This window comes from Corythoichthys intestinalis, chromosome 14 (assembly GCF_030265065.1).
Source record: "Corythoichthys intestinalis isolate RoL2023-P3 chromosome 14, ASM3026506v1, whole genome shotgun sequence".
In the NCBI taxonomy this organism is placed as follows: domain Eukaryota; kingdom Metazoa; phylum Chordata; class Actinopteri; order Syngnathiformes; family Syngnathidae; genus Corythoichthys; species Corythoichthys intestinalis.
The window spans coordinates 4,732,862-4,759,809 of record NC_080408.1 but is presented as its reverse complement, the minus strand read 5'-3'; the positions used below and the strand labels follow the sequence as shown (position 1 = coordinate 4,759,809).

The window sequence follows — 26,948 nt, the reverse complement described above, 5'->3', positions numbered from 1 at the left end:
GTTCTGCCCTGAAACCCCAAATTCGGCCAGATTTCAAAATTGTCCTATATACATGTGTGATACATCATTAGAAAGCTTAAAATCTAAATTTTCTGGGGGAAGAAAAATTTTTAACAGGAGGGCATTTAAAGAAAAATACTTTTTTTTTTTAAACAGCAAAACCCTATCTGGAGGTGAGAGCACGCGAGAGCAGAATTACAGACGCCATGACTTTAACGAGATATTATCGCGTATTTACCTTGTTTCGATCCAAAAACTCCATGTCGCCTGTCTCACTGAGTGTCAAGACACAGCTGTGAATGGCCACAGCTGGATTTTTGGGGGATTTTATGGGTGAAATATGGTAATATAACAAGGGTCGCGATGCAGAAATCGCAGACATCAAGGAGTGGTCGAGATTTTATTTTTCATATATTTACACTTTTAAACTTTTTTTTTCAATTTCTTTTGTTTGGATTGATTATTTATCATCTAACATATCAGGGAAAACGCGACAGTAACAAAAAAATATAATTAAGCGATAGTTATGAGGTAGATATCCGTGACTTTTTTACAGACACCATTTTTTTCATTGTGACATAATTTTATTAAAAGTTTAAAATATGTGAGTGAATGAATTTTTTAAGTGTTTTTTTTTTCAAACGAAATATGAGACATCAGCGAATGATTCTAAGCTAAAAATGACATACATTTCGAATAATAAATACGATTACTTACCTAATTTTTATGGCTAGGTTGAAACAAAAACGGTTGCGCGACGTCTGTAAACGGGGGTTTCAAGGGTAAAACGGACAAATTAAAAATAGTTTGGGGGCTGAATGCGCCATGAATCAGCTTTGGGAGCATACAGACATATTGTTTTATCAAACACAACAGTTCTTTTGGCTTAAAATATAGCAGTTTATTTTAAAGAGGAGTGAATGAGCAGAAACTGCTTTTTCAGTCTTGTCTGTGTTTTCCGCCACATACATTTTTTTTAGCATTCACCCTGAATCATAGCCAAGTTAATACGGTTTGTTACAAACCAAACTGTTTGTAAATCGCTCAAGACTCCATAAAGCAATTTTCAAAGTACTTTTATTTTGAAATGACCTGTCAGTATTATTATGAGAGTAGTCTATTTCAAGTCTTGGGGTACTCTTGTATACCTCAGAAGTAGAAAAGTTGTTGGATATCTCAGTTTTTTGGTTGTTTTTTAATTAATATTTGAAATCAGGCGAAATGACAGTCATATCAGCACTCTCCGACCTCCAATTTCACCATGCATTGTACGCATTTGACCACAAGGGACGACATCTAAAATAAGAGTTAAAAATTTACACTTTAACGTCATTTCCGGTTTTGTCGTTACACGATTCGCCAGCGTCCATCCCTTCCTTTTCTATCGTGCCGTCTACGGACTGCAACGTGTGCCGACAAAATGGCACTGTACAATTTCAAGAAAATCATGGTGGTTCCCACCGCCAAGGTAAGTGATCCGTCACGAGTTTTCTCTTTTGGGATGTTCCGGTTTTAACCGCCTGGCTCTGGAAAATCGACGAAAAATACACCAAGACAGCTCAGTTAGCAAACACGTGCAAGGAAGTAAAAATCCCCCACGAGTGAACTAAGTGACAAGTAATTTATATTTAACTTACAAAAACAAGTTATATTGAATTATTGCTAACTTTTGATTGTGTTGACATGACTTAAGATATGATATAAAAACGCGTCCTCCGGAAGTTAACTCTTTAACTGCCATTGACAGTGATAGAGGCAGTCGGACATCCGGGCATTAATTACGTCACGAGCCACAACAAAGCGTCGCCATATTGAAAACGGGGCTAAAGATGAGTCACAAGCAGTTGCTCTGTCGTGCATTGTGATACAGACGCGTTGAACTTCCGTCTTGGTGGTCTTTTTTTCCATCGGAATGACTAAAAGTTGCTGTGTTGCGGGTTGTCACACAAGGAAGAGTTTGGAGCCACATTTGAAGTTTTTTATTCTTCCTCGTGAGAAGAAAAGGACAAGCAAATGGCTGAAAGCAATTAGAGGAACAGTAAAAGAAGACGGTTCCGTGGACTATTCTCGCCTGTGGGAACCTAAATTCAAGCACATTTACGTTTGCAGCTGACATTTTATGGCTGTTGAGTAGACTTTAATTTTTGCCCCAATTAGCTGCTAGGATTCAATAGACTAGGCAGTGCTTATTATTACCGTAACCGGGAACTTGCAGAGCGTTATTTTTCTTTTGCCGTGAACTGCTCTGATCAGTCAATCGGTATATTATTGGCCTGGTAGGAATTGGTTATTTTGCCGTGACGTGTTCCCGGCTAAATAACGCTTGGAGGCGAATTACCGGTTACGGCAGAAATAATCACTTCGTATATACTACCAATTTTACTACCAATTTTCTGAGTTCCACACAGTATTCCACGTAACGTAATTGATAAAGGTCAACTTACTGGTTGACTTTATGAGGTAGTTGTAGATGTTTCCGAACTCCACTGCAGGCCATTCCTTTGTTTATCCAGCTATCAGCTGCGACTTTGTATGGGCAGCTTTGTAAGCCAATAAATGCTAAATTTAAATTGTATCGCCTCCTCGCGTCTGTCGGCAGTGACTCGTGATAATAGTAAGCCATGTTTAAGACGTTTTTATGAAAAAAGACGCAAAACACACCTGAAATATATTAATTTCACATGTTTGTCTATGGAATGTTTAGCTGTGTGTACCCCCTTCACAAAATGGCGACCCGTTGCTAAGCGAGGTGACGTCATCGTGACATCACGCAGACTTCCTCCATTGAAATGGGATGACTGTTTTGATGGATTTGTGGCAAAAAAAAAGCTCTTCTATCATTTAAAGTAACTTGATGCCATATTTCATAGCACCTTTGAGTTGATCCGGAATTACGGTCGCCATTTCCAGAGGGTCTTAGTCTTATTTTAGTAATTTTAATTTACAGTTTTTGTCTGTAAAATGTTAGTTTAATTTTAGTCCAAAAATAAAGGTTTTCAACAATTTCAAATGAACGTGACATAAACGTGAGAGAACGGTACCTTTTCCCTTCAATAGACACACGAGCACATATTGTACCGCCTACAAGGACAACGTCAACTTAGTGATGTTAAATGTCAAGTTCAAATACGAATCCTTAGGAGGACATTTATAAACATGAACAAAAATAAGGAGAGAAGGCACTCGATTTAGTTGAAAAGCATGCAAGGAGAAGTAGGGAAACTATACAATGCAATACTAGACTACAAAATACAGTTTCCACAATCGTTCTGAAAAAAAGCCCTCCTTCACCCCTCTTTTTATTTGGGATGGCCCTAGCAACAAGAGTGAGTGTCAACCTTAAAAGGATGGGGAGCCAAGCGGGTGACACCTCTATAAATTTGTTTGGCTATGTGTACGCATGTAGGTGGGATCAACACATACTACTAGACATGTGCCGGTTACCGGTTTCACGGTTTACCGTGGTGTGAAAACGTCGCGGTTTCAAAACCACTAAAATTTTCTGTCATACCTTAGTACGGTATTCGCTATTTTTCATGTGCCAAAATGCAGCCGAAGTGGCTTGGTGCGGCAGCGCTCACCCTTCCCGTTTGTTGCCGTGAGTGTCAGTCACGCTATTCTGCTAAACAGCCAGCAAACCCAAAAACCAACCCTCGAAACACAAGGCTTACTTTTCTTCAATTTATTGAGCTCTCAAATCGTGGTGAAATATACAAATGAATACATTTAAAACGTTATACAATTGTATTTTTCCACATGTGAGTAGGTTCAACAGGATAGCAGTAGCACCATGAAAAAGGTCGCCAAAAACAAAACATACATTTTCCTTTCAAATTCAATATACAAACTAACTAAAACTTTCAAAGACGAATGTTAGCCTAGGCTAAGCTGGGAGAGCAGCTTGGTCGACGTTTTATGTCTCACAGCCATTGAGTGAGAAACAAGCTTGAATGAAGGGGGGAGAAAAAAAAGGATCGCGTCAAAGATCGCTAATTGCGAAAGGAGGTCTCACTCCTCACTTTTTGTTTTAGATGAAACCTTGAAACCTCAACAATATTTACATTTTAACTAACTTATAAAACTAACTTATACATTTTTAACTAACTTATTAACTTATGAATTCTTTGTTCTTTTTAACACAAAGGCATGACATCATGTAGAAGAGAGTTTACACAGTGGCTGAAAATGGCGAAACTTTAGCTTCTCCCCCTCAAAAAACGTCACAATAAATATTTTTAATTTTATTTAGAAGTGTTCTTACTTTTTTATAGCGATTATTTTGTTCTTGCTCTATTATTGAGCAACTTGAGTTCTGGCTGTGGGTATAGTCTAGGTTCTATTTTAATTTTATGTAAAATATTTGTTATTTTTTGTTAATTTATTTATTTTCACATTAATTTATTTTCACATTATATTCATGTTCCAATTTGCAAATATGTTCTGAAAAAAAAAAAAACCTGTTCAATGGAAAAAAGTTTTTTTTTTTTTTTTTTTTTTTAAACCCATACATCTCAAAATTTTGGAGCTATAATTGCGATACCGTGAAACCGCGGTATTTTTGCTCACGGTTATCATACCGTCAAAATCTCATACCGGCACATGCCTACATACTACATGCATACTTTTTTCTCGGCAGGATTTCATTGACATCACCTTATCCAAAACTCAAAGGAAGACACCCACGGTGATACACAAGCATTACCAAATCCACCGCATCCGACATTTTTACATGCGCAAGGTGAAGTTCACGCAACAAAACTACCACGATCGCCTCACGCAGATCCTCACCGACTTCCCGAAACTTGACGTGAGTCAAAAATCTCCTGTTATAAAGAGACAAACTGCAGGACTGTGTGACATTAGTTTCCCAAACTTTGTGTTATTTTCTGCAGGACATCCATCCCTTTTACGCCGACCTGATGAACGTGCTTTACGACAAAGATCATTACAAGCTGGCTTTGGGTCAGATCAACATCGCCAAGAATTTAATTGACAAGTACGTGTGTTGATGAATTTGCCCTGACACGAACTTTGCAGCTAAAAGTTTATTTTTGCCTTGTTTCAGCGTGGCCAAGGACTACGTGCGCCTGATGAAATACGGAGATTCTCTTTATAGATGCAAGCAGCTGAAGCGAGCCGCTTTGGGTCGCATGTGTACCATTTTGAAGCGCCAGAAGTCCAGCTTGGAGTACCTGGAGCAAGGTCAGTCTTTGTATTGGCGTTTAGCGGTCCCTCGGTTTGTGAAAATGCTGTACTTCGGTTGGAAAAAGTTAGGGTGCGTGGGGAAATACAGTCCCTGACAAAAGTCTTGTTGCTTATCCATTTTGTTGGTTTCAGAAATGGCTCATATGAAAGCTAAGACCCTCCCAAATAATGTTGAATGTACAAAAATATATTTGTTTGACTGAAAAAAGATTTATCATTTAATGAAGACACAAAAGTCAAATTTTGCCAAGACAAAAGTTTTGTCGCCTACAGAAAGTAGTGTGAAAATTGGACAAAAAATGTACTTCAAATACAAAAATATGTTACATAACATAAGCGAATTAAGTAGTGGTGCAGTGAGATCCACATTTAATATTTTGTATGATTTCCATGGGCTTCGGCAAGGATTCATACAATTTATTGATGAAGTCATCAGGAACATCAAAGAAAGCAGTCTTGCATGCCTCCCAGAGTTCATCAACATTCTTGGGTTTCATCTTCCATGCTTCCTTTTTCATCCTACCCCAGACATGCTCAATGATGTTCATGTCTGGTGACTGGGCTGGCCAGTCCTGGAGGATCTTGATCTTCTTTGCGTTGAGGAACTTTGAGGTAGATATTGAAGTATGCGATGGAGCACCATTCTGCTGCAGAATTTGGCCCTTTTTATGGTTGGGAATGTAAGAGGCAGCTAAGATTTGTTGATATTTCAGACTATTTATGTTGCCTTCCGCCCTGCAGATTTCTCGCACACCCCATACTGGATGTAACCCCAGACCATGATTTTCCCACCACCAAACTAACTTAACTGTTTTGTGGCAAAATGTGGAGTTTTCAGATGAATCTTCCATTTAATTTCACCACAGTCGCTGCAAATATGGCAAGAGACCTACTGGAGCCTGAATCAGAGATTCACTCAGAAAACAGTGAAAACACTGATTTGTCCCTTTTTATAGTTAGGAATGTAAGAGGATGCTAAGATTTGTTCATATTTCAACAAAGCGAGCTAGATAGATGGCTAGCGGGCTAGATGGATGGATAGATTGCTAGATGGATGGATAGATGGTTATCTGGCTAGATGGATAGATAGATGGCTATCTGGCCAGCTCGATAGATGGCTTTCTAGATAGATTGATAGATAGCTGGATAGATGGATAGCTATCTGGCTAGCTCGATAAATAGCTGGCTAGATGGCTAGCTCGATAGATAGCTGGCTAGATGGATAGATAGACAGAAGGCTAGCTAGACTTTATCGTCGCATATGGAAATTCATTTTCACAGTCTGTCATCACCAACATTAATACAAAGGCAAGGCAAGGCAAATGTATTTATATAGCACAATTCAACACAAGGCAATTCAAAGTGCTTTACATCACATGAAGATCATAAAAATCACATTTAAATCAACACAACGTAAAAACCAAGACAAAAGATCGCATTTAATCACAGAATAAAAATAAATAAATAAAAATAAAATAAAAATAAAACAAAAACTACTACTACTAATAATAATAATTGAAATCAGCAATGGAGATAAGCACAAGAGGAATAGAAAGCAGGTAGATTGAAATATATAGACCCTACCCACGTGACGTCACAACTCCTTCCTCCTGACTGGTGCCGCCCAATTGTCCGTCAACACATCATGTTTACCTGTTACGGCTACGTACATTCCTCCTATTTACGACGTGTTTTTCTGCTCGTTAACATTAATAATCAAAATGGTGAAGGCGTGTGTGGCGGTCGGTTACAATAACAGAGAAGACAGACGGAGAAGACGGAGAGACTTGAAGTTCTACCGGATTCCGGGAGACCCGGAAAGAAGAGAGCGAGATGGGCTGCTGCAATTCGACGAGAAAACTGGGCTCCAAACGATTACCACAGATTATGTAGTAGTCATTTTATATCTGGTAAGATGCATTTAATATATATTTAGAGAGTTTTGGGCTGACAACCACAATTAAGATCATTGCTAGGCTAATCGCCGACAACATACACGTATGTATGTAGTGAGAGTGCTATCGCTAAACCATATAAACATTAAAAGCCCTAACTCCATTGACAAACGACATGAAATACATTAGACTTGACAGTGGATGTTAGCAATAACAAAAGATTTTGAATTGAAAATTTCGTAACTCACCTTTCCAAGCACAAGATAGATTCCTGCCGAATTTTCGTGGACGAGGACCTGTTTCACCCAACCAGCAACGAAGTATTTATAAGCCTCCAAGCTCTTAAAGTTTTTCAAACTTTCGTCAGAATAGGCTGATTTTGTGTGGACATGATAGTTGTACATATCAGGCTAGCTAGCAGATGTCAGGCAAATACGGCGGAGACAGCGGGTCGAAAAATATCGATTTAGGCATCAGATATGGATCTGGCGAATGGATAAACTGAAGCTTTTCCACATAACGCCTTTTATGCAACGCATCAAGTGAGTTTACGGCATCCGAAAGCACCGGGTCTTCCATGAAATGCATTATAAATTGCTCGATCAATTGAGACCATTGATAATACAGACACAAAATGACGGACAAGGGGGCGGAACCATACAGCGAGCACGTGATTTTGTGACGTCGGTGGGTAGGGTCTATAGATAGTTATGGATATGCAGTGCTAAACAAAAGCGTTTTTAGCCCTGATTTAAAAGAGCTAACAGTTTAAGCATACTTCAGACGTTCGGGTAACTTGTGCCAGAGGTGAGGAGCATAATAACTAAATGCTGCCTCACCCTGCTTGGTTCTTGTTCTTGGAACATGCAGAAGACCGGTTCCAGACGACGTTAGGGGTCTAGATGTCTCATAGGAATCTAACAAGTCAAGCATGTATTTTGGTCCAAGGCCATTAAGTGTTTTGTAGACGAGCAGTAGTATTTTATAGTCTATCCTTTGACTCACTGGAAGCCAGTGTAGCGTGAGCCACCTCACTTCATAATAGACAACATTTAAGAAAGACGATCTAAAAAAACACTCACTGATGGGACAAATCATACTGTAGTACACAATGAGTAAAATAATACTCTTTTGACTAGGGCTGCAGCTATCGAATATTTTAGTAATCGACTGAAAATTCTATCGATTAATCGAGTAATCGGATAAAACAAATATATTTTTAGGTGAAGAGCAATTATAAATATACATGAGAAAACAAGACATTTCATCTAATCTTGAACCATTTTCAATCAATCAATGTCTTTATTTTTGATGTATATTGTTGAAAACAGCCAACAATTGCATCTCAGATGTAACTAGAATTAAAAAAGACAAATTCACTGCTTTCACTCAAAAAACTTTTAGATCTTATTAAAAATATATATATATATATATATATATCTTGCCTAAAAATGCCGTTACGCTTGATAACACACATCACTTAAAAGTTAGGATTTTTTCCCACGTGTTTCAATTGAATTTCTATTTGTGTCAAGCCATTTTTAAGTTCTAGTTAAGTTTTAAATTAGTCTAGACTGTAAGTCCTGATAGGATTGTGAGTTTTTGCAGTGTTCAAAATAAATGTATGATACAGGCTGTATTGGAGCACATTAGGGACCAGTGCTACTTGGTGTTTTATCCAGCAATGACTACTGAGCTAAAATTGATAGTTAGCATGATTAAGTTTTTATTTTACACCCTCATCACTCCACAATGCTATGTTATGTTAAAGCCTGTATGTAAGACACATTAGCCACGCATCGACAGTGGTCATAATGAATTGAAACCTAGCACTCCGCAGGGCTAACGTTACGTGAGCTAGTAGCGACAGTAACGTTAATCTTATTTATTAGCGCTTAGCGCTCTTTATTAGCGCTTAGCGCTGTACTGCTTTAAGATGGCGGCTGTTTCCTAACGGTGCCCAGACGCGGCCGAGTCTGTCATTGCGCATCTAGTTCAACATACATGTGATCTCAATGAGACGCATCAGACGCTACCTGTACCAACGTAGCATCGTGCGGGCTAGTATTTAGCAACGTCGGCATCATTTGTGGCGGCTGTCGGCTGCAGTAAGTTTTTTTTTTTTTTCCTTCTTCCTCTCCGCACGTGACAGCGCGTTGTCCCGCATTAAAAGTAGTCTGAGCAAAACGTGATGCTTAGAGCTGTCAAAATAAACGATTACTCGAGGTGAATAAAATTACTCGGATCAGTTTTTAAACTCGAGTTACTCGAGTTGCTCGAGTACTCGTTTCAGCTCTACTTTTGACTAGATTGCACTCACAAACAAGAGACTTACTGTACTTGACAAACCAATGCTGTTCTTTTCACAGTGCGTCAACATCTGTCCCGTCTGCCCTCCATTGACCCAAACACCAGGACCCTACTTCTGTGCGGGTATCCTAACGTGGGCAAGTCTAGTTTCATCAACAAGGTAAGCTTCTAGCGCATCTTTCTGAAAATATAGTAACAGCTGGCAACTCCCATCTTCAGGTGACGCGAGCAGATGTGGACGTGCAGCCTTACGCTTTCACCACCAAGTCGCTGTTTGTGGGTCACATGGATTACAGATACCTGCGCTGGCAGGTGAGAGGCAATTTGTTGACTGTCGTTGACGGAGATAGACATCCAATCCATTAGAAGTGGAACTTTTTTTATTCTTAAATTTTGTGACATAATCACCAAGTTACAATGCTTGTAAAATAATGTGCACACAGGACATACAGGCGCGTCCACCAACCTTTGAGGGATTAAATATAAATAACACAAATGTCACTGTAGGTGGTGGACACCCCCGGGATCCTGGACCACCCACTGGAAGAGCGCAACACCATCGAAATGCAGGCCATCACGGCTCTGGCCCACCTACGAGCGGCCGTGCTGTACGTCATGGACACGTCGGAGCAGTGCGGCCACACGCTGCCTCAGCAACTGGAGCTCTTCAACAACATCCGACCGCTCTTCGCCAACAAGGTACTAGAGGAGTTCCAAATAATCGATTATTACATGCATCGCGATTCGACACGTGATGATTCGATTACGATTCATAAAGGTTCAAAAACGATGATTTTTTTTCAAATTCAAGACACGTCTGCCGCCCGGGCACCGTTAACGGGCGCACACATGCTGTTTTGGATGCTGCCGGTTACTGAGAGAGAGTCCTTTTTAAAAGACTGGAAAATAAATTTGTGTATGAGACAGGTAGGTCCAGAAGCGTGACCCGGTGGTCACGCTTTTGTGCGCAAGTTATTTTTTAGAGCAAGAGGGGGAGAGAGATAGTTTGTTGCTCCTTGTCTTTTGGATGTCCAGCAGTAGTTTTAAAGTGCCTGTGACACGAAAAAGCATGTTTATTTCATAATACACGCGGTATTTTATGCTCCTGAATGATATGGACCGCTTGGATGTGTGTGGAGGCGATCGCTATATTTATTTAGTTTTTTGAATCCCGCGCCAGGAAAATGAGTGACTTCCGGCTTCGGTCTTGCATTGAGGAGGAGGGCGCTGTGACATGTACGGTAGAAGACGTCCTCTTCACTATACAGCGTACTGTTGTGTATGGGGACGAATGATTCAGCTGATTTTGCGGATTAATACGTTTATTTTTCGCATCACGCCAGCCAAACGGCTGCAGAAAAATCATTCTGTATGAGGGAGAGGCGTATGCGCCTTTTTGGAGTTTCAAAAGGTTCCCATTCACCGTGGATATTTACTGTGGGACCATTGGACTTTCGAGGAAGTGAGTAAACATCTTGTTTTGTATTATGTCAAATACGAATACAGCGATTACAAAGTAAACACTACAAACTTCCTTTAAATGAAGGACTACTTACGTTTGATCATTGATAGACATGTAAAAAGCTGTCCTAATGGTCATTAGCAGCAGCCCGTTAGCTGCACAACAACTCCAGCCACCCTCCTCCGGGGAACGAACTGTAAATTGCTCTCCGCCGGGCGGTTTGCCGATCCGCGACGACAATAGACAACCGGGTCGTCGTGTCAAATAATCCAGGATAGTTATGTGTGATTTTCCGCTTTGAAGACTTTGAAACATCACTCGGTTCGGGTTAGCATGTCGGCTAGCTGTCAGGCCTTCTGGTTTGTTTACATTCTCCGAAGCCGCGGAAGGGAAATGACATATGTCCGATTTAGGTGTCATAAAATATAGTTCGGGAGGTGCGACAGGAAAGGTGAAGTCGACAGTTTTGACCATTATGGAGTCATTTTGCCATGTCGTCCTGAATAAATGCATTTTTATTATTTCATATTCCATTCAGCACAAGACTGTTATTTGTCATGACCATGCCATTTATTTAGCAATTGGGGAAAATACTTGGATAAAAAGAATATCCTGTAAAAATATTGAAGTAAAGAGACAGAAACAATGACATTTTGCCGCTCTCTTCGTCGCGTTTTCCTCATTGTGAATAGTTCCCCCTCGACGGGCTGACTGGTCCTTCTCAAGCCATTTATATAGCTATTGGGGAAAAATACTTGGATAAAAAGAATATCCTGTAAAAATATTGAAGTAAAGAGACAGAAACAATGACATTTTGCTGCTCTCTTCGTCGCGTTTTCCTCGTTCTGAATAGTTCTCTCTCGACGGGCTGACTGGTCCTTCTCAAGCCATTTATATTGCTATTGGGGAAAAATACTTGGATAAAAAGAATATCCTGTAAAAATATTGGAGTAGAGAGACTGAAACAATGACATTTGGCGGCTTTCTTCGTCGCGTTTTCCTCGTTCTGAATAATTCCCTCCTCAATGGGCTGAATAGTAAAATCGATGAGACCAGTCTACCGCTGACGTCATCCACCTGTTGGGGACGCTAAAGCCCTATAATGGTAGGCGTGGCTAACTGGCAGATTAAAAGGCTAATTTCTCGTCATCTGTGCTTTGCTAAATTGTTGTATATAGTCGAATCGTCTCAAAATATGATTCTAATTCACATAATAATGACATTTAAGACTTTTTTTTCTCGTGTCGTATGCTCTTTAAGGCATTTCAATTGAAAAATGTCCTGAGTGTGTTGCTAAGATCCGTGTGCATCTATAAGAGGTGAGTACACAAACCCTCTAGTACTGTTTAGCCTTTGTTGTTGTTGTTTTTGAGATCTTAATAGTTAGCGCCGAGCGCTAAGCTAATTAGCTAATTCGCCAATGTGTATTTCTTATGCAGAACATGTAAAACCATGATTAAGTACAGCGGTAACACTACAAACATGCAAAATAGTACAGAAATCTGTGAAAACAAAGTATATTGGTTAAAAGTCTTATTTCTAAAGACACTTTGTTTTCAGAAAATGTGTGATTCATTCCACCTGTGTAAATGTTATTGTATTGTTGAGAGAAATAAGTACTCCCTTTAAAATGGTTAATGTTTTTGCACTTTCTTGTAAAAAAAAAAAAAAAATAAAAAAGCAGCTTGAGGGCAGCTTTTTGTTGTATGGGCATGTTTTCATCGTTCCTGTTGTCATTAGGATATTTTAAATAAATAATGGACATACATTTGTTTTGCTACTGTATTACTTCATAATGTACAACGCATCGATAATCGTGACAATCGTGATAACTGTGATCATCGTTCAATATTCGAGTCGTGGGGTGCCTAAGATGGCACATCCGTACAAGATATCCGCCCGACGCTCCCTCCCTAGCCGTTTACCGCCAATTTAACGCACGCTTTCTTTCCGCAGCCGCTCATCGTTGTGGCCAACAAATGTGACGTGAAGAAGATCGCCGAGCTGTCCGAGGAGGATCAGGTACGTCGTTATGGATCATTCCGTTATTATTAGTGGGATTTAATTTTTCTTACATGCTCCCATTGTTTAAATGTGTTTTGAGATTGTGGCTGTTTTTTTAGTTGGTTGAAACTTTTTTTTTTTTCTTCCCAGAAAATGTTTGCGGACTTGGTTGCGGACGGCATCTCCGTCATCGAGACTAGCACGCTGACCGAGGAGGGTGTCATCCAGGTCAAGAATGAGGTAAGACGATTTTTACATATCGGTAACCTTCTGGGCTCCAAATTAACGTGATACATCACCTTTTCGATATATTGTTACACCCCTAGTGGTAAGTGAGTCGGCACTAAAATAAAAAAATTAAAAAGCTGCGGGATGAGTTGATGAGCAGCAGTGTCTTTAGACCGATCCTAGGCGGCTTGCCAAGATATTAACTTTTTTAATATTTTTTTTTCTAAGTAATTTTTAAACAACAAGTGTGTTGTCGGCCACAGGCTTGCGACCGGCTCCTGGCCCACCGTGTGGACAACAAAATGAAGGGCAAGAAGGTTCACGACGTTCTCAACAGGCTACACCTGGCCATTCCCACCAAGAGAGACGACAAGGTGGGACCAGTTGAGCAGAAGCGCGAGAAGCGGTGCCGTCCACGCTTAACCACGGTTTGTTCCCACAGGAGAGACCGCCATTCATCCCGGAAGGAGCTTTGATGCGCAAAAGAGCCATGGAGGTGGATGCTCCGAAACGCAAACTGGTAGGAACAAAAAATTAATGCCGTTGACAGTGATGGACCAGTTTGAAATGACATCCTGTTTTTTGTTTAGTTTACAAAGGAGTCAATGGGGTTATTCAAATCATCTATTTTTATATCTGTGCTTATATATAAACAGGCATGTGCCGGTACGAGATTTTGACGATATGATAACCTTGGAGGGAACCTCGGACCTAAAGTCAAATATATAGTTCAAATAAACCATAATTGTTCTTTGACTAAAATCTGTTATTAGAAACACATAAAATATTCCCATTGATGTAAAAGTCTATAATATTTCGTACTTGTTTTGACATACAGCGGGCGCTGTGTTTTTTGCGGGCAATGGACGCTTGGGGTGATGACGTAGTTTGTCACTAGACGAACACTACCGTTGTTCTGCAATTCCTTTCGCAACTTTAATTTTTGCATGTGTTTCCCTCTCATACTTTTAAGCATTGTTTTATTGTGGTAGCTTTAAAGCAGATTGTTGATCTGTCGACCACATTTGTCAAGTAGCGTATTTAAACCACCCCTATTTGATATTACTTAATTGTACGTGCGCACGACAGGAGAAAAAAAAAAAAGTCTTAAATTGCATTATTATGTGAATCAGAATCATATTTTGAGACAATTCGACAATATACAACAATTTAGCAAAGCGCAGATGACGAGAAATTAGTCTTTTAATCTGCCGGTTAGCCACGCCTACCATTATAGGGCTCTAGCTTCCCCAACAGGTGGATGATGTCAGTGGAGTCACGATTTCATCTGATTTAGAATGAAGCCCATTGAGGGGGAATTATTCACAACGAGGAAAACGCAACGAAGAGAGCCGCAAAATGTCATTGTTTCAGTCTCTCTACTCCAATATTTTTACAGGATATTCTTTTTATCCAAGTATTTTTCCCCAGTAGCTAAATAAAAGGCATGGTTATGACAAATAACAGTCTTGTGCTAAATGGAATATGAAATAATAAAATTGCATTTCTCCAGGACGACATGGCAAAATTACTCCATAATGGCCAAAACTGTCGACTTCACCTTTACTGTTGCACCTCCCGAACAATATTTTCTGCCACCTAAGTCGGGCTTATGTCATTTCCCTTTCCCGGTTTCGGAGGATGTAAACAAACTAGGGATGTCCCGATCCAGGTTTTTGCACTTCCGATCTGATACCGATACTGGCCGATACCGGTCTATCTGAGCATGTGTTAAAGTTTAAAGTTATTTAGCCTCCTTACTTAGTTGTCAGACTCATGTCGAAAAGGATTTTAGTACTCTTGATAACAACTAGCCAGCTGAATTAGGTGAGTTTGAATAACACATAACGGTTGGTAACAAGAAACTGACCTGTTTATTCAGTGACAAACACAAAACATTATAAATAACCAACAGAAATGGCATAGTCGGTCAGTAAAACGTGCAAATAATATTGTAAACTGTCTTAAAAAAGAAAAACACACAAACAACCTCAGTGGAAAATCCCACAAACCCCCAAAGCTATTAGATGCTTTTAATATTTCGTGCATTAGTTACAATAATTGTATAAAAAGCCTCTCAGGTTTAAATAAACGACTATTTCAGTATCAAGTTAACATTTTAAAACCGTAAATAAAATACTCAAGTCCCCATTCTGTATCAGCAGCTTTAAACTACATTCAATTCATTTAATTTTGCGAATCAACTGTTAAAGTTGTTAATATTGCTCCCGTTATTCCATAATTTCCCTTCCGTCTACTTTCGACATGTGAAAGTTTTAAAACTGTTTTGAAGATAGATTTAAGTCAAGATTTTGCCGATTTAGTAGTATTTTAGATAAAAAGTTAATTAGGTTTGCTTTGAAGGTTCACAACTAGGAAAGTCTCCTGCTTTAAGATGGTGGCTGTTTACCAACACATCTAGTTGTCCATACTTCAATGTTGCGAACGCCGTCGAGTCTGTCATTTGGCATCTAGTTCTATATACATATGATATCTATTATCTACAGTAAAACAATGTTGACGTAGTTTGTAGCGCCTGTCAGCAGCAGTCAGGTATTCTTGTGTTTTTTTATCCAGCGACATGAGTTGAGCTAAAGCCATGAGTCGAGCATTGGCATTACCCGGGTCTATTACAAGCATGCTCTCATCATACTCTCGGGACGCAATGCGGTCCGTTTCTCATTGCGTACTGAAGACCGCGCTGTGTATTAGTTCCGCTTTACTTGACATATTTCAATAATCGAAATTTGGATGTTTGTGAATCGTTCTCGAATCTTCCATGGCCGAATCACTCAAGGATGTAATGACGGCTGGGCATGTTGTACCGTGGTTCTAAGTGTTGGATGGTGCATCTTTACTCACGAGAGATAATGGCTCATCATCCAGAAAGAATTCTTCGGCAATGACTCGTTATTCCCTGGGCTTTGGGACTGTCGAGTGCCAGTTTGTTACGCATAGTAAATGTTTCTGCCAGTGTTAGTCGCGTAGGACCTTTCTTTTTGTCTTCGGTTTTCTTAACATACTCCTCATATTGTTTGTGGTGGTATTTCGCTAAATGCTTGATTAGGTTGGTTGTATCAAAACTTCTTACAGCTTTACCACCACGCTTGACTTTATTGTGGCATATGTTGCACTCTGCCTCTTCGTCTTTGTCGTCCTTTAAGGTGAAATGATCCCACACAGCTGACATTTTTACTGATAAAGTCTCTCGGTAAATTGGGAGACGGGAATGTAGTGTGTTTGAAGGTGTGCCGTCAAATGCGGACCGGATTTTAGGCAAACTGAAGCAAAAACTGGAATGGATTATGTAAATCGGTGCGCTGGAAAACTGGATCGGAATTTTTCTGTGTCGGCCGATCCGATACCGATGCACATTTTTTTTGCCCATATCGGCGTCTGATCCGATCCAAATATCGGATCGGGAGATCTCTAAAACAAACCAAGAGGTGTGACAGCTAGCCGACACGCTAACCCGAACCGAGTAATGTTTCAAAGTCTTCGAAGCGGAAAATCACACATAACTAGCCCGGATCATTTCACATGTCGACTCGGTTGTTGATTGTCTCCGCCGATCGGCAACCCGCCTGGCGGCGAACGAGTTAGAGTTCGTCGTTCCCCTGCTGAGGGCAGAGGGCTCGTTTGTGGGGAAGTGGCTGGACAATGCCCGCCGGACAAACCGCCCGACATCGGAGGAGCGTGTAGCTGCCAAATGGTTAACACGAATATGGCAAAATAATGCTTTACTACACGGTGAAGTCGTAAACAGCGAGAGACTCATAGGCGGGTGGCTGCAGTTGTTATGCAGCTAACATGACAATATGTGTATGAGGAGAGCTTTTTACATGTCCACCCATGATCAAACATAAGTAGTCCGTTATTTAAAGAAAGTTTGTAGTATTTACTTTGTAATCGCTGTATTCTCGGCTATTTTTAACACAAAGTAGCAATCTCTGATCGGTTGGAAAATTTGACAGAACACCGGGCACACGATGAAGGCAATAAGCCGAGTATAGTGCTCTCCCGGTGGGGGGGATGTGCGACAAGCCGCCGGTCATCGGCCAAGGGGACAAGGAGCATGTCAGCCACAAAATGCAAGCCACCTACATATTAATATGATCCCAGTATTTGATATAATACAAAACATGATGTATACTCACTTCCTCGTTAAGTCCCATGGTCCCACAGTAGTAGGGCTTGTTTTGGCCAATATCCACCGGTGAATGGGAACCTTTTGAAACCCCAAAAAGGCGTACAGCAAGATTTTTCTGAAGCATTTTGGCTGGCGTGATGCGAAAAATAAATGAATTAATCCGCGAAATCAGCTGAATCCTTAGTCCTTCTCATACAACAGTACGGCTGTATAGTGAAGAGGACTCCTTCTCCCGTACACGTCACATCGCCCCCTTCCTCAATGCAAGACCTAAGCTGGAAGTCTGTCATTTTCGTATCACGGGATTCAAAAAATTGAATAAATATATTAGGGCTGCAGCTATCGAATATTTTAATAATCGAGTCATCAACTGAAAATTCTATCGATTAATCGAGTAATCGGATAAAACATTTTTAGGTGAAGCGCAATTATAAATATACATGAGAAAACAAGACATTTCATCTAATATTGAACCATTTTCAGTCAATCAATGTCTTTATTTTTGATGTACATTGTTGAAAACAGCCAACAATTGCATCTCAGATGTAACTAGAATTAAACAAAAGACTAACTCACTGCTTTCACTCAAAAAACGTTTAGATTTTATAAAAAAAATATATATATATAATTCTTACCTAAAAATGACATTACGCTTGATAACACACATCACTTAAAAGTTAGGTGTTTTTCCCATGTGTTTCAATCGAATTTCTATTTGTGTCAAGCTATTTTTAAGATGTAGTTAAGTTTTAAGTTAGTCTAAACTGTAAGTCCTGATAGGATTTTGAGTTTTTGCAGTTCTCAAAATAAATGTATGATACCTGCGTATTGGAGCACATTAAGAACCAGTGCTACGTGTTTTATCCAGCAATGACTACTGAGCTAAAATTGACAGTTAGCATTATTAAGTTTTTATTTTACACCCTCATCACTCTACAGCGCTATGTTTTCACAGAGTGAATAAAGCCTGTGTGTAAGACACGTTAGCCACAATCGACAGTGGTCATAATTAATAGAAACCTAGCCCTCTGCAGGGCTAACGTTACGTGAGCAAGTGACAGTGACGTTAATCTTATTTATTAGTGCTCAGAGGTCTACTGCTTTAAGATGGCGGCTATTTACTAACGCCGCTGACTCTGTCATTTTGCATCTAGTTCAACATAGATGTGATCTCTGTGAGAAGCATCAGACGCTACCTGCTACCACGATAGCATCATGCAGGGTAGTTTTTAGCAACGTCGGCATCGTTTGTAGCGGCTGTCGGCTGCAATAAGTTTTTTATTTTTATTTATTTTTTTATTGCTTCTTCCTCTACGCACGTGAAATCAGCGCGTTGTTCCGCATTAAAAGTAGTCCGGGCAAAATGTGATGCTTAGAGCTGTCAAAATTAAACGATTACTCGAGGTGAAAAAAATTACTCAGATCAGTTTTTAAACCCGAGTTGCTCTAGTATTCGTTTCAGCTCTAAAATATATCGGTCGCTTCTTCACACATCCAAGTGGTCCATTTAATTCAGGAGCATAAAATACCGCGTGCATTATGAAATAAACGTGCTTTTTCATGTCACAGGCACTTGAAGTATTAACGAATCGTGAATATGTTCTGTCCGTATGCATCAAAACAAAACAAGATGCAAGTGCATGGTAGTACTTGGGTGTCAAATTTGCCTCTTGTCGGAGGTTTCGCCAGTGTTGGACATTTTGGCAGAACACCGGTTTTGTCCTACTCGTCTCGTCTCATCCCGTCTTTCCTGTTCATTTTGCTTTTGCTGCTCGTTTTGTGAAATAGCAAATTGAAATGTCGGAACAAATGACGTGTTTGTCGCTAGAGTCGTACCCTGGAAGCCCGTCTTCATTGATTGATTGAAAGCCTCAAGAGGGGTTTTTAATATCTAATTATTTTAACTCATAATAAAGTTCATCTTTTAAGAAATACACGTCTTTCTATTCGTGGTTCCTTTTAAGCAAAGCCGGCATTTTTCAACCTGCCTGTTTAGGCCAGCCAGTTGCACACAAGCCTGAAGAGACAGAAGCTAAAGCTAGCCAGCAAGCTTCTCATGTAAGTGAAGCGACAGCAGCTAACACTAGCCAGCTAGCTGCTAGTGCTGCAGCCCCCCTTTTCAATATGCTGCAGTCTTGCATCCTGCACACATTCCACATTTCCATTTACAAGAAATAAATTGACACAAATTCAATAATTTTGTTTGTTTTTGACGATATGGCTGTGAAATAGTATTAAGTTTTTTAAAAAATGGTCGTAATTAGGTCTTAAAAACTCTTAAATTTAACTTGAGGAAACCTATTAGAACCCTGATAAATAAAATGCTCTTTGTGTGTATTAAGAGTTAGTCACTGGCACTTTCAGTTCTAATAAAGAAAAAAAAACAGTTAATATAGAAGATATTCCCAATACTTTATTTGTCAATTTTTTTTTTTTTTTGCCAAGAAATCGTAATCGATATCGGGAAAATCGGGTTTGAGAGAAAAAAATTAGGATTTTCTTCTTAGGCAAAGTTGAATAGCCCTACAAAATGTCTGACACCCTTTATATTTGCAACCATCTTGTCTGATAATCCCAAATTTGCCTTCCAGGAGAAAGATCTGGAGATGGAAATGGGCGACGACTACATTCTGGACCTTCAGAGTGAGCCTCATGGGTCATTATTACACGTTAGCATCAGGCGCACTGCCGTCCTAACCAGCAGCGTCTTTGTCCCCGTCAGAATACTGGGACCTGATGAACGATGACGAGAAGCACGACAAGATCCCCGAAGTGTGGGAGGGCCACAACATTGCCGACTACATCGACCCCGCCATCATGAAGGTCAGTGGCGACGGTCGGGGACGGAACGTGAAGCGCTTCGAGGTCGGAGAATTGAATTCGTTGTCTGGTAGAAACTGGAAGACCTGGAGAAAGAAGAGGAGCTGAAGGAACGCGCCGGCGAGTACGACTCGGACGACGAGAGCGAAGACGAGGAGATGCAGGAGATCCGTGCCATGGCCCGGCAGATCCGCGAGAAGAAGCACCTCATGATCTTGAAGTCCAAAGAGAAGGATGTACACGGACCGCGAATGCCCAGAACCTCCGCCAAGGTGGCCGAATTGTCGAGGAATACCACCACAGCTTTAACTGGATTACAAACAAAAACCGGTTTCCCCTGCAGGTGGAGAGGAAGACGTTGGAGAAAGAGATGGGCGACCTCGGTTTGGACATGAGCGACAAAAACGAAGTGAGTATCTGCGTCAACGGCTATGATTTGTGGGTGGTTTGGTGATCACCGTTTGCTTTGTTCTGGCAGAGTCACTACGCCCAGCAGGCCCGTCGCTCTCGCAGCATCACCAGGAAAAGAAAGCGCGAAGCTTCGCTGGCGGCGCCGTCCGTTTCCAAGACGCGCAGCCAGAGCGCCTCCCGTCCTCCTCGAGACCAGTCCGGATTACGAGACGCAAAGGTACGCTAGCATCTATACGTGTGCTTACACTTAGGGGAATGGGAATTTGCGGTACAAGACTCACGATAACGATGATCTCAATGATATAGCGATACATGAGTCATGGAAATCAATCTACAAATAATAAACAGAAAAACAAGCTCTTTTTATCCTGTGACATTTATTCAATTAATCAATTAGCCGGTTAATCAATTATAAAAAATAATCGTTAGTTGCAGTCCTAAAATAAAGGAGTCGCTTGTTAGCTTTTGAACAAAGCATCTTTGCCGGTGTTTCAGATGGTGAAGAAGACCAAGAAGATGATGAAGAACTCCCAGAAAGGCATGAACCGCCAAGGCAAGAAGGGCGAGTCGGACCGTCACGTGTTTGACCTGAAACCCAAACACCTGCTGGCGGGAAAGAGGAAATCAGGATCCACCAGTCGCCGTTGAATAGGAAGTTAGAAGACTGTTTTTAGATTCTACACGATCATCAGATACTTAACCTCTTGATGCCTGAATTTTTTATAGTATACACCGAAAAACAATGGGGGAATACAAAAGTAATTCAAACTGTTAATAATAAATAAATATATGTAGAAAGTGAAATTGAAAAGAACAACAAAAAATGGAAAAATCCTAAATTTAAAAAAATCATTGATTTTCAGAGGAAAATATGGAAAATTAAATATTTTTTAAAATGTTTTTTTTGGGGGGAAAAAATAAAAATGAAAAGCAACTTATTACTAAAATTTCCCCCCAAATGTTTATTTTCAAATATGAAAATTGTATTTCTAATTAGATACATTTGTATTTTTCTTTATTTTAGGATTTTCTCATTTTGAGCTGTATTTTGCGATTTATTTTTCAATATTCGATATTCTTTTGTTAACCCACTGACTGTCTTTGATGGGGATAGACATCCAATCCTGTTTGCGAACGGTTGAAATTGGACGTCTATCGCTGTCAATGGCAAAGGAACAGGATCACCTAGTTGACAAGATGAATACCACAGTATTTTTATGTACTCATGTATTCCTCCAATGCTTCATACTTCAAATGCAGGCATCAATGAGTTAAACATTATTTTTCTTTCATTAAACGTGGAAACTCTGGTTTCTGTCTAAAAACCTGATGTCCACGGTTGCAAGTTGCTCCTCCTACATCACTTTGTTCATGTAAGATAAATTTCACAATGAAAATACACAAAATCCCACTGCAACGTTTTTTTTTTTTGGTCGACGCCCTAACTTTGTTTTGTTTTTGTTTACGTTGTTTTTCCATAAACCTTTTATCCATGCAAAATGACCAGGTTTGCGTGACAATTTGCGTTGAAAGTGTCCTTTTGGGGAGACGATTCCCCAGCTGTCCTAAAGATGGCGACAGAGGACAGCAGTAGCTGCCGTTTCCCACACATAGGAAAGTCTCCCATGCTTCCTGTGGAAATAACAATGCCATTTCTTGAACTCAACGTATTAATGCAACAGCAATAGATGTCCAATTCTTTTAGACTGGCTGTGAGTGCTCATCTTTCGGTGCCATTGACTGTTTAGAGTAGACAGTCAAAAGGGATAGACGTCCAATCCATTTGAAGTGGAAGGGTGGCAGTTTGTTCATTCACTGCCAACCAGTGTTGTTAATCTTACTTTAATAAAGTAATTAATTAGTTACAAATGACTTCTCCCAAAAAGTAATTGAGTTAGTAATTCAGTTACCTGAGTGTAAGAGTAATTAGTTACTTGGCAAAGTAACTGGTGTTACCTTTCATGTTTTTTTTTTCATTAAAAAAACAACAACATAGTAACCCTCGCTATGTTTAGAAATCATTTAATGTTGTGAATCAACCGTTAAAGTTGTTAAATTTGCTCCCGTTATTGCATTACATCCCTTCTGTCTACTTTTGTTAAGTTTTAAACTGTTTCATCATTTAATGATGCATTCAAGTCAAGATTTTGCCGATTTAGGAGTATTTCTGACTAAAAGTTACTTACTGTAATTTTCGGACTATAAGGCGCTACTTTTTTCCCTTCATTTTAAATCCTGCGGCTTATAGTCCAGTGCGGCTTATTTGTTTATTTCGATTAATTTGTAACAGTTTATTTGACAGCACCGTCATGAGACTATCATAATTATGACATGACACTATCATGGGCATTACTGAATGCTTATGGCAGATGTCATTAAGTGTCATCCGGCAAATTATGTCACTAACTCCATTTATGTCCAGCTCTTTTGCATCCATTCAAAAGTGAGCTAATTTGCCGGATAACACTAAATGACATCTGTTATAAGCATTCATTAATGCTCATGACAGTGCCATGACATAATTGTCATTGTCTAATGACAGTCTTATGGCACCACAGTCAAACAAAAGTGTTACCAAGTACCATAACTAGCAATTAAACAACAGGAACAGTAGCTGAAGAAATAATTGGCACAGAACATGAATTTTGATTGTTATTTACATCTGTAGCGCTGCATTGCATGCTAGGAGGCATGTTGGGCAAAGACCGTGTTGGCAGCAGAGGTTGAGTGTCTCCCCCAAGGGAGCAGGGATGGCCAAATGAAGCTTTGCAGCCAATTGGTTCAAAGCTTCATGGTGGTTCATTTGGTCTTATGACAGTCGTATGATGCCACTGTCAAATAACGTGTTACCAGTTAATATCTTTTGGTGTAAATATCCCATAATACAGTGAGAACCACTGCGGCTTATAGTCCAGTGCGGCTTATCTATGAACAAATGTTTTCGTTCAAAATTTGGTGGGTGGCGGCTTATAGTCAGGTGAGCCTTATAGTGCGAAAATTACGGTAGGTCCGCTAGGAAGGTTCTCTACAACCGAGCCTCCCTGACCTTCCTGAGAAGTCCACTGCTTAAAGATGGCGGCTGTTTACTAACGCGAGCATCATTTCGCATCTAGTTCTCTATACATGTGCTAAGGCTGCCGTGTCTGTCATTTCGCATCTAGTTCTATATCTGATATCTACCGTAGCATCATGTGGGCGTAGTTTGTAGGCTATCTGCTACTGTCAGGTATTATTGGAGCCACCTTGCATTACGGGGCCGTTTACATGGTGACTCTCCGAGAATACGAAAAAATTCAAATTTGCATTTGCGTCTCCATTTGAACAATATCGCAATTCGGCATGAAAACGATGTAGTATTCATGCCAGGCCCTAGGGGGCAGTGCAGATTTACAGGGCGACAGAGAATGATGCACTTTGACCCCACCAAGCTCCCTCAGCCCAGAAAAAAATATGCCCGCCCACTTGAAGCTATGTCATTTTTCTTTTGTTCAAAAAGGCACAAAAATTGAAACGTTCAACATATTCAATTTGAAAATATTATTAAAGCCGACATTCCGCCATATTTGCTGTTTTTAATGTTTAGTAGCACCGGCGCGCGCGCCCAATGTCACTTGTACGAGTGCTGACGTTAACGGCGCGGTCTCGCGTCGCAGGAGCCTTTGATATGCATTCCAAGGAAGCCCCTTTCAACCCCCCGCAATCGGATTCTTCCACTTTGGAGGCAGGAATCAGAATTTTTCGTCTTCGCCGACACCATATGCACGCGAGGCGAGTCCGCCACTCAATCATTGCGTCTTTGTGTCGCAGAGTCGCCATGTAAACTGCCCCTACGTTTGCAACGGCGTCACAACTCCCTTCCCTCCTCCCCACTCCTGTTCTGCTCACTCGTCTCCGTGAGTCTGTCACTTTTGTCGCGTCATTCAACCAACATAGTAACGCATTTTAACTAGAGGTAGGTATCTTCGGGCACCTAATGATTTGATTACGATTCGGAGGCTACGATTCGATTATAAATCGATTATTGATGACACCCCCCACCCCGCTATTAGCTGCTTTTAATGTTTTGTACATTAGTTACAAAAACTGTTTAAAAAAAAAAAAAAAAGGCTTAAATAAACGACTATTTCAGTATCAAGTTAACAGTTATAAACACAATACTCAAATCCCCATTCTGTATCAGCAGCTTTAAACTACATTCAATTAATTTAATGTTGTGAATCAACAGTTAAAGTTGTTAAAATTGCTCCCGTCATTCCATAATTTCCCTTTTGTCTACTTTCGACATGTGAAAGTTTTAAAACTATTTTAAAGATATTCAAGTCAATATTTTACCGATTTAGGAGTATTTTAGATAAAAAGTTAATGAGGTTCGCTTGGAAGGTTTGCTACAACAGCCTTGCAGGGAAGTCTACTGCTTTAAGATGGCGGCCGTTTACTAACGCCGCATCTAGCTTTCTGTAGATGTGCTGCTAACGCCACCGAGTCCGTATTGCATCTAGTCCTATATAAATATGATATCTACCGTAACATTACGTGGACGTACTTTGTAGCAGATGTCAGCAGCAGTCAAGTATGTTGTTGTTTTTTTATCTCGCGGCATGAGTTGAGCTAGAGCCGTGAGTTGAGAATTTGCATTACCCGAGAGGCCGGGTAATGACAAGCATGATGTTTAGCTACTCTCGCTCCGTTCCTCATTGCGTCCCGAAAACCGCGCGGCGCGCTGAGTGTATTTTACTTCCGCTTTACTTATTTCAATAATCGGAATTTGGATGTTTGTGAATCGTTCTGGAATCTTCCACGGCCAAATTGCGAATAATCTAAGAATCTGAAATTTCGCACACCTCTAATTTTAACGCATGTCTTCGCATAGTAATGGTAACTGTGTTGCCAAGATTAGAAAAGTAATTAATTAGAATACTCACTACTGAAAAAGTAACAACACTGCTGCTAACCCTCGCACTTCAAATGGATTGGACGGTTATGGCCGTCAATGACTGCCTACGAGTTAAAAATAACAAAAAAAAACATAAGAAGCGTTTTCCATACATCATTTCTTCTATGAAGTCACTGTTGAAGGAATTTCAACTCTTGTCTTCTTCCTTTTCATGGAAACGAAGCGCAAGATGCTCTGAAGATCAAAGAAGGAAGATAATGGTTGTGCACCGACACGTTTATGACTCATTTGACTGCAAACATCTGCCCCAAATGACCATAAATGAGTACAAGCAAGCAGATTGGCGGCCCGCTCGTAATAAGACGCTAGTGTTCCATAACTAACACTTAGCGTGGAACAAAAGTGCCATGGCTTTCATCTTAGCTTAACTTCATCAGTTTTTAAAAGTCCTGTCAGCATAGGCGGAGTTTGACTTTTGCGGCAGGGTGGGCACAACATGTTGATGACCCCGAAACGCAGTGTCAGCAATAAAATTAACATACATGAATATTTATAATGATAAGTTGAAAATTAGCGGGTTTTTTTTTTGTTTCGCATCATTTTTGAGGGGAATTCTAAAATCAGGTTGCTTAGGACAGCTATACTTTTCGCCAAGATCGTCATCCATTGCCCGCCGGTGTTCTGTCAAATTTAGCACCCCATCAGAAATTGCAACTTTGTGTTAAAAATGGCCGTGAATACAGCCGTTACAAAGTAAACACTACAAACTTTCTATAAATAAAGGAATATTGACTCATGTTTGATCATGGACGGACATGTAGAAAAGTTCTCCTCAGACACATCCTGCTATGTTAGTTGCACACAACAACTGCACACCGCTCTCTCACTGTTTGTCTTCGCTGTGTCGTTAAACATTAATTTATGCCATATTTATTTTGACGATGTATGTTTACGATGCTACTTATTAGCACCTTTGGATAACATTGAGAGTCCAACTGAATGTAGTATTATTTTTACTATTATTATTATTAACAATTTTGGGAGCAAAATATTATAAGGGTGCAAAATTTGGCAGAACAATGGTGGTGGCTCTGTTGCACAATTAGCGTCTTTAGTGGGGCAAATTGAAACGCCGCTCACAATTTAGGCGGTGCTCTCTGGCGTTTCATGGTCCACATTTTCAATCGTTGGTTCTTGCTTAGTAGTTGTTGTCGCTTGAAAGCTTAGGTCTGGAAAAATTACGCACATCCATCTTGTCTCTTCGGTCCTCAGGTGGTTTTGGCTCAGCAAAGCAAATGACCGTCTGTCTGACACATTATAAAAAATTTTTTTTAGTGAATTTCTTTCATTTTTGTTGTTTGTTTTATTGCTTTACGGTTTTTATAGACAATGTTTTACCGGAAAACTCTTAATTTTAAAATCATATAGGAACACTTTTCGGCCACCAGGTCCGCATATGCCTGTCAGAGATATTTACCATTTGGCTCTGGTTTGGTGGTGATGCTTTCAAAATACAACACCATGACAAAATCAAAGTAAGTGAATGAATCCTTTCACGGACAGTGGTCA

The 26,948-nt window shown here is 40.1% G+C and overlaps 1 protein-coding gene across 1 annotated transcript; it reads left to right on the top strand.

Moving 5' to 3' along the window:
* Positions 1-1,344: 1,344 nt before the first annotated feature.
* gtpbp4 (GTP binding protein 4) lies at positions 1,345-24,611 on the top strand. The gene is made up of 17 exons (XM_057858056.1): positions 1,345-1,468; positions 4,637-4,807; positions 4,893-4,996; positions 5,066-5,202; positions 9,470-9,570; positions 9,630-9,722; positions 9,918-10,109; positions 12,829-12,894; positions 13,027-13,116; positions 13,368-13,478; positions 13,547-13,624; positions 19,846-19,897; positions 19,977-20,077; positions 20,149-20,346; positions 20,418-20,483; positions 20,553-20,702; positions 20,981-24,611. The coding sequence occupies exons 1-17, from the start codon at positions 1,421-1,423 to the stop codon at positions 21,131-21,133; spliced, it is 1,911 nt and encodes a 636-aa protein (XP_057714039.1). The 5' UTR covers positions 1,345-1,420; the 3' UTR covers positions 21,134-24,611.
* The last annotated feature ends 2,337 nt before the right edge of the window (positions 24,612-26,948 follow it).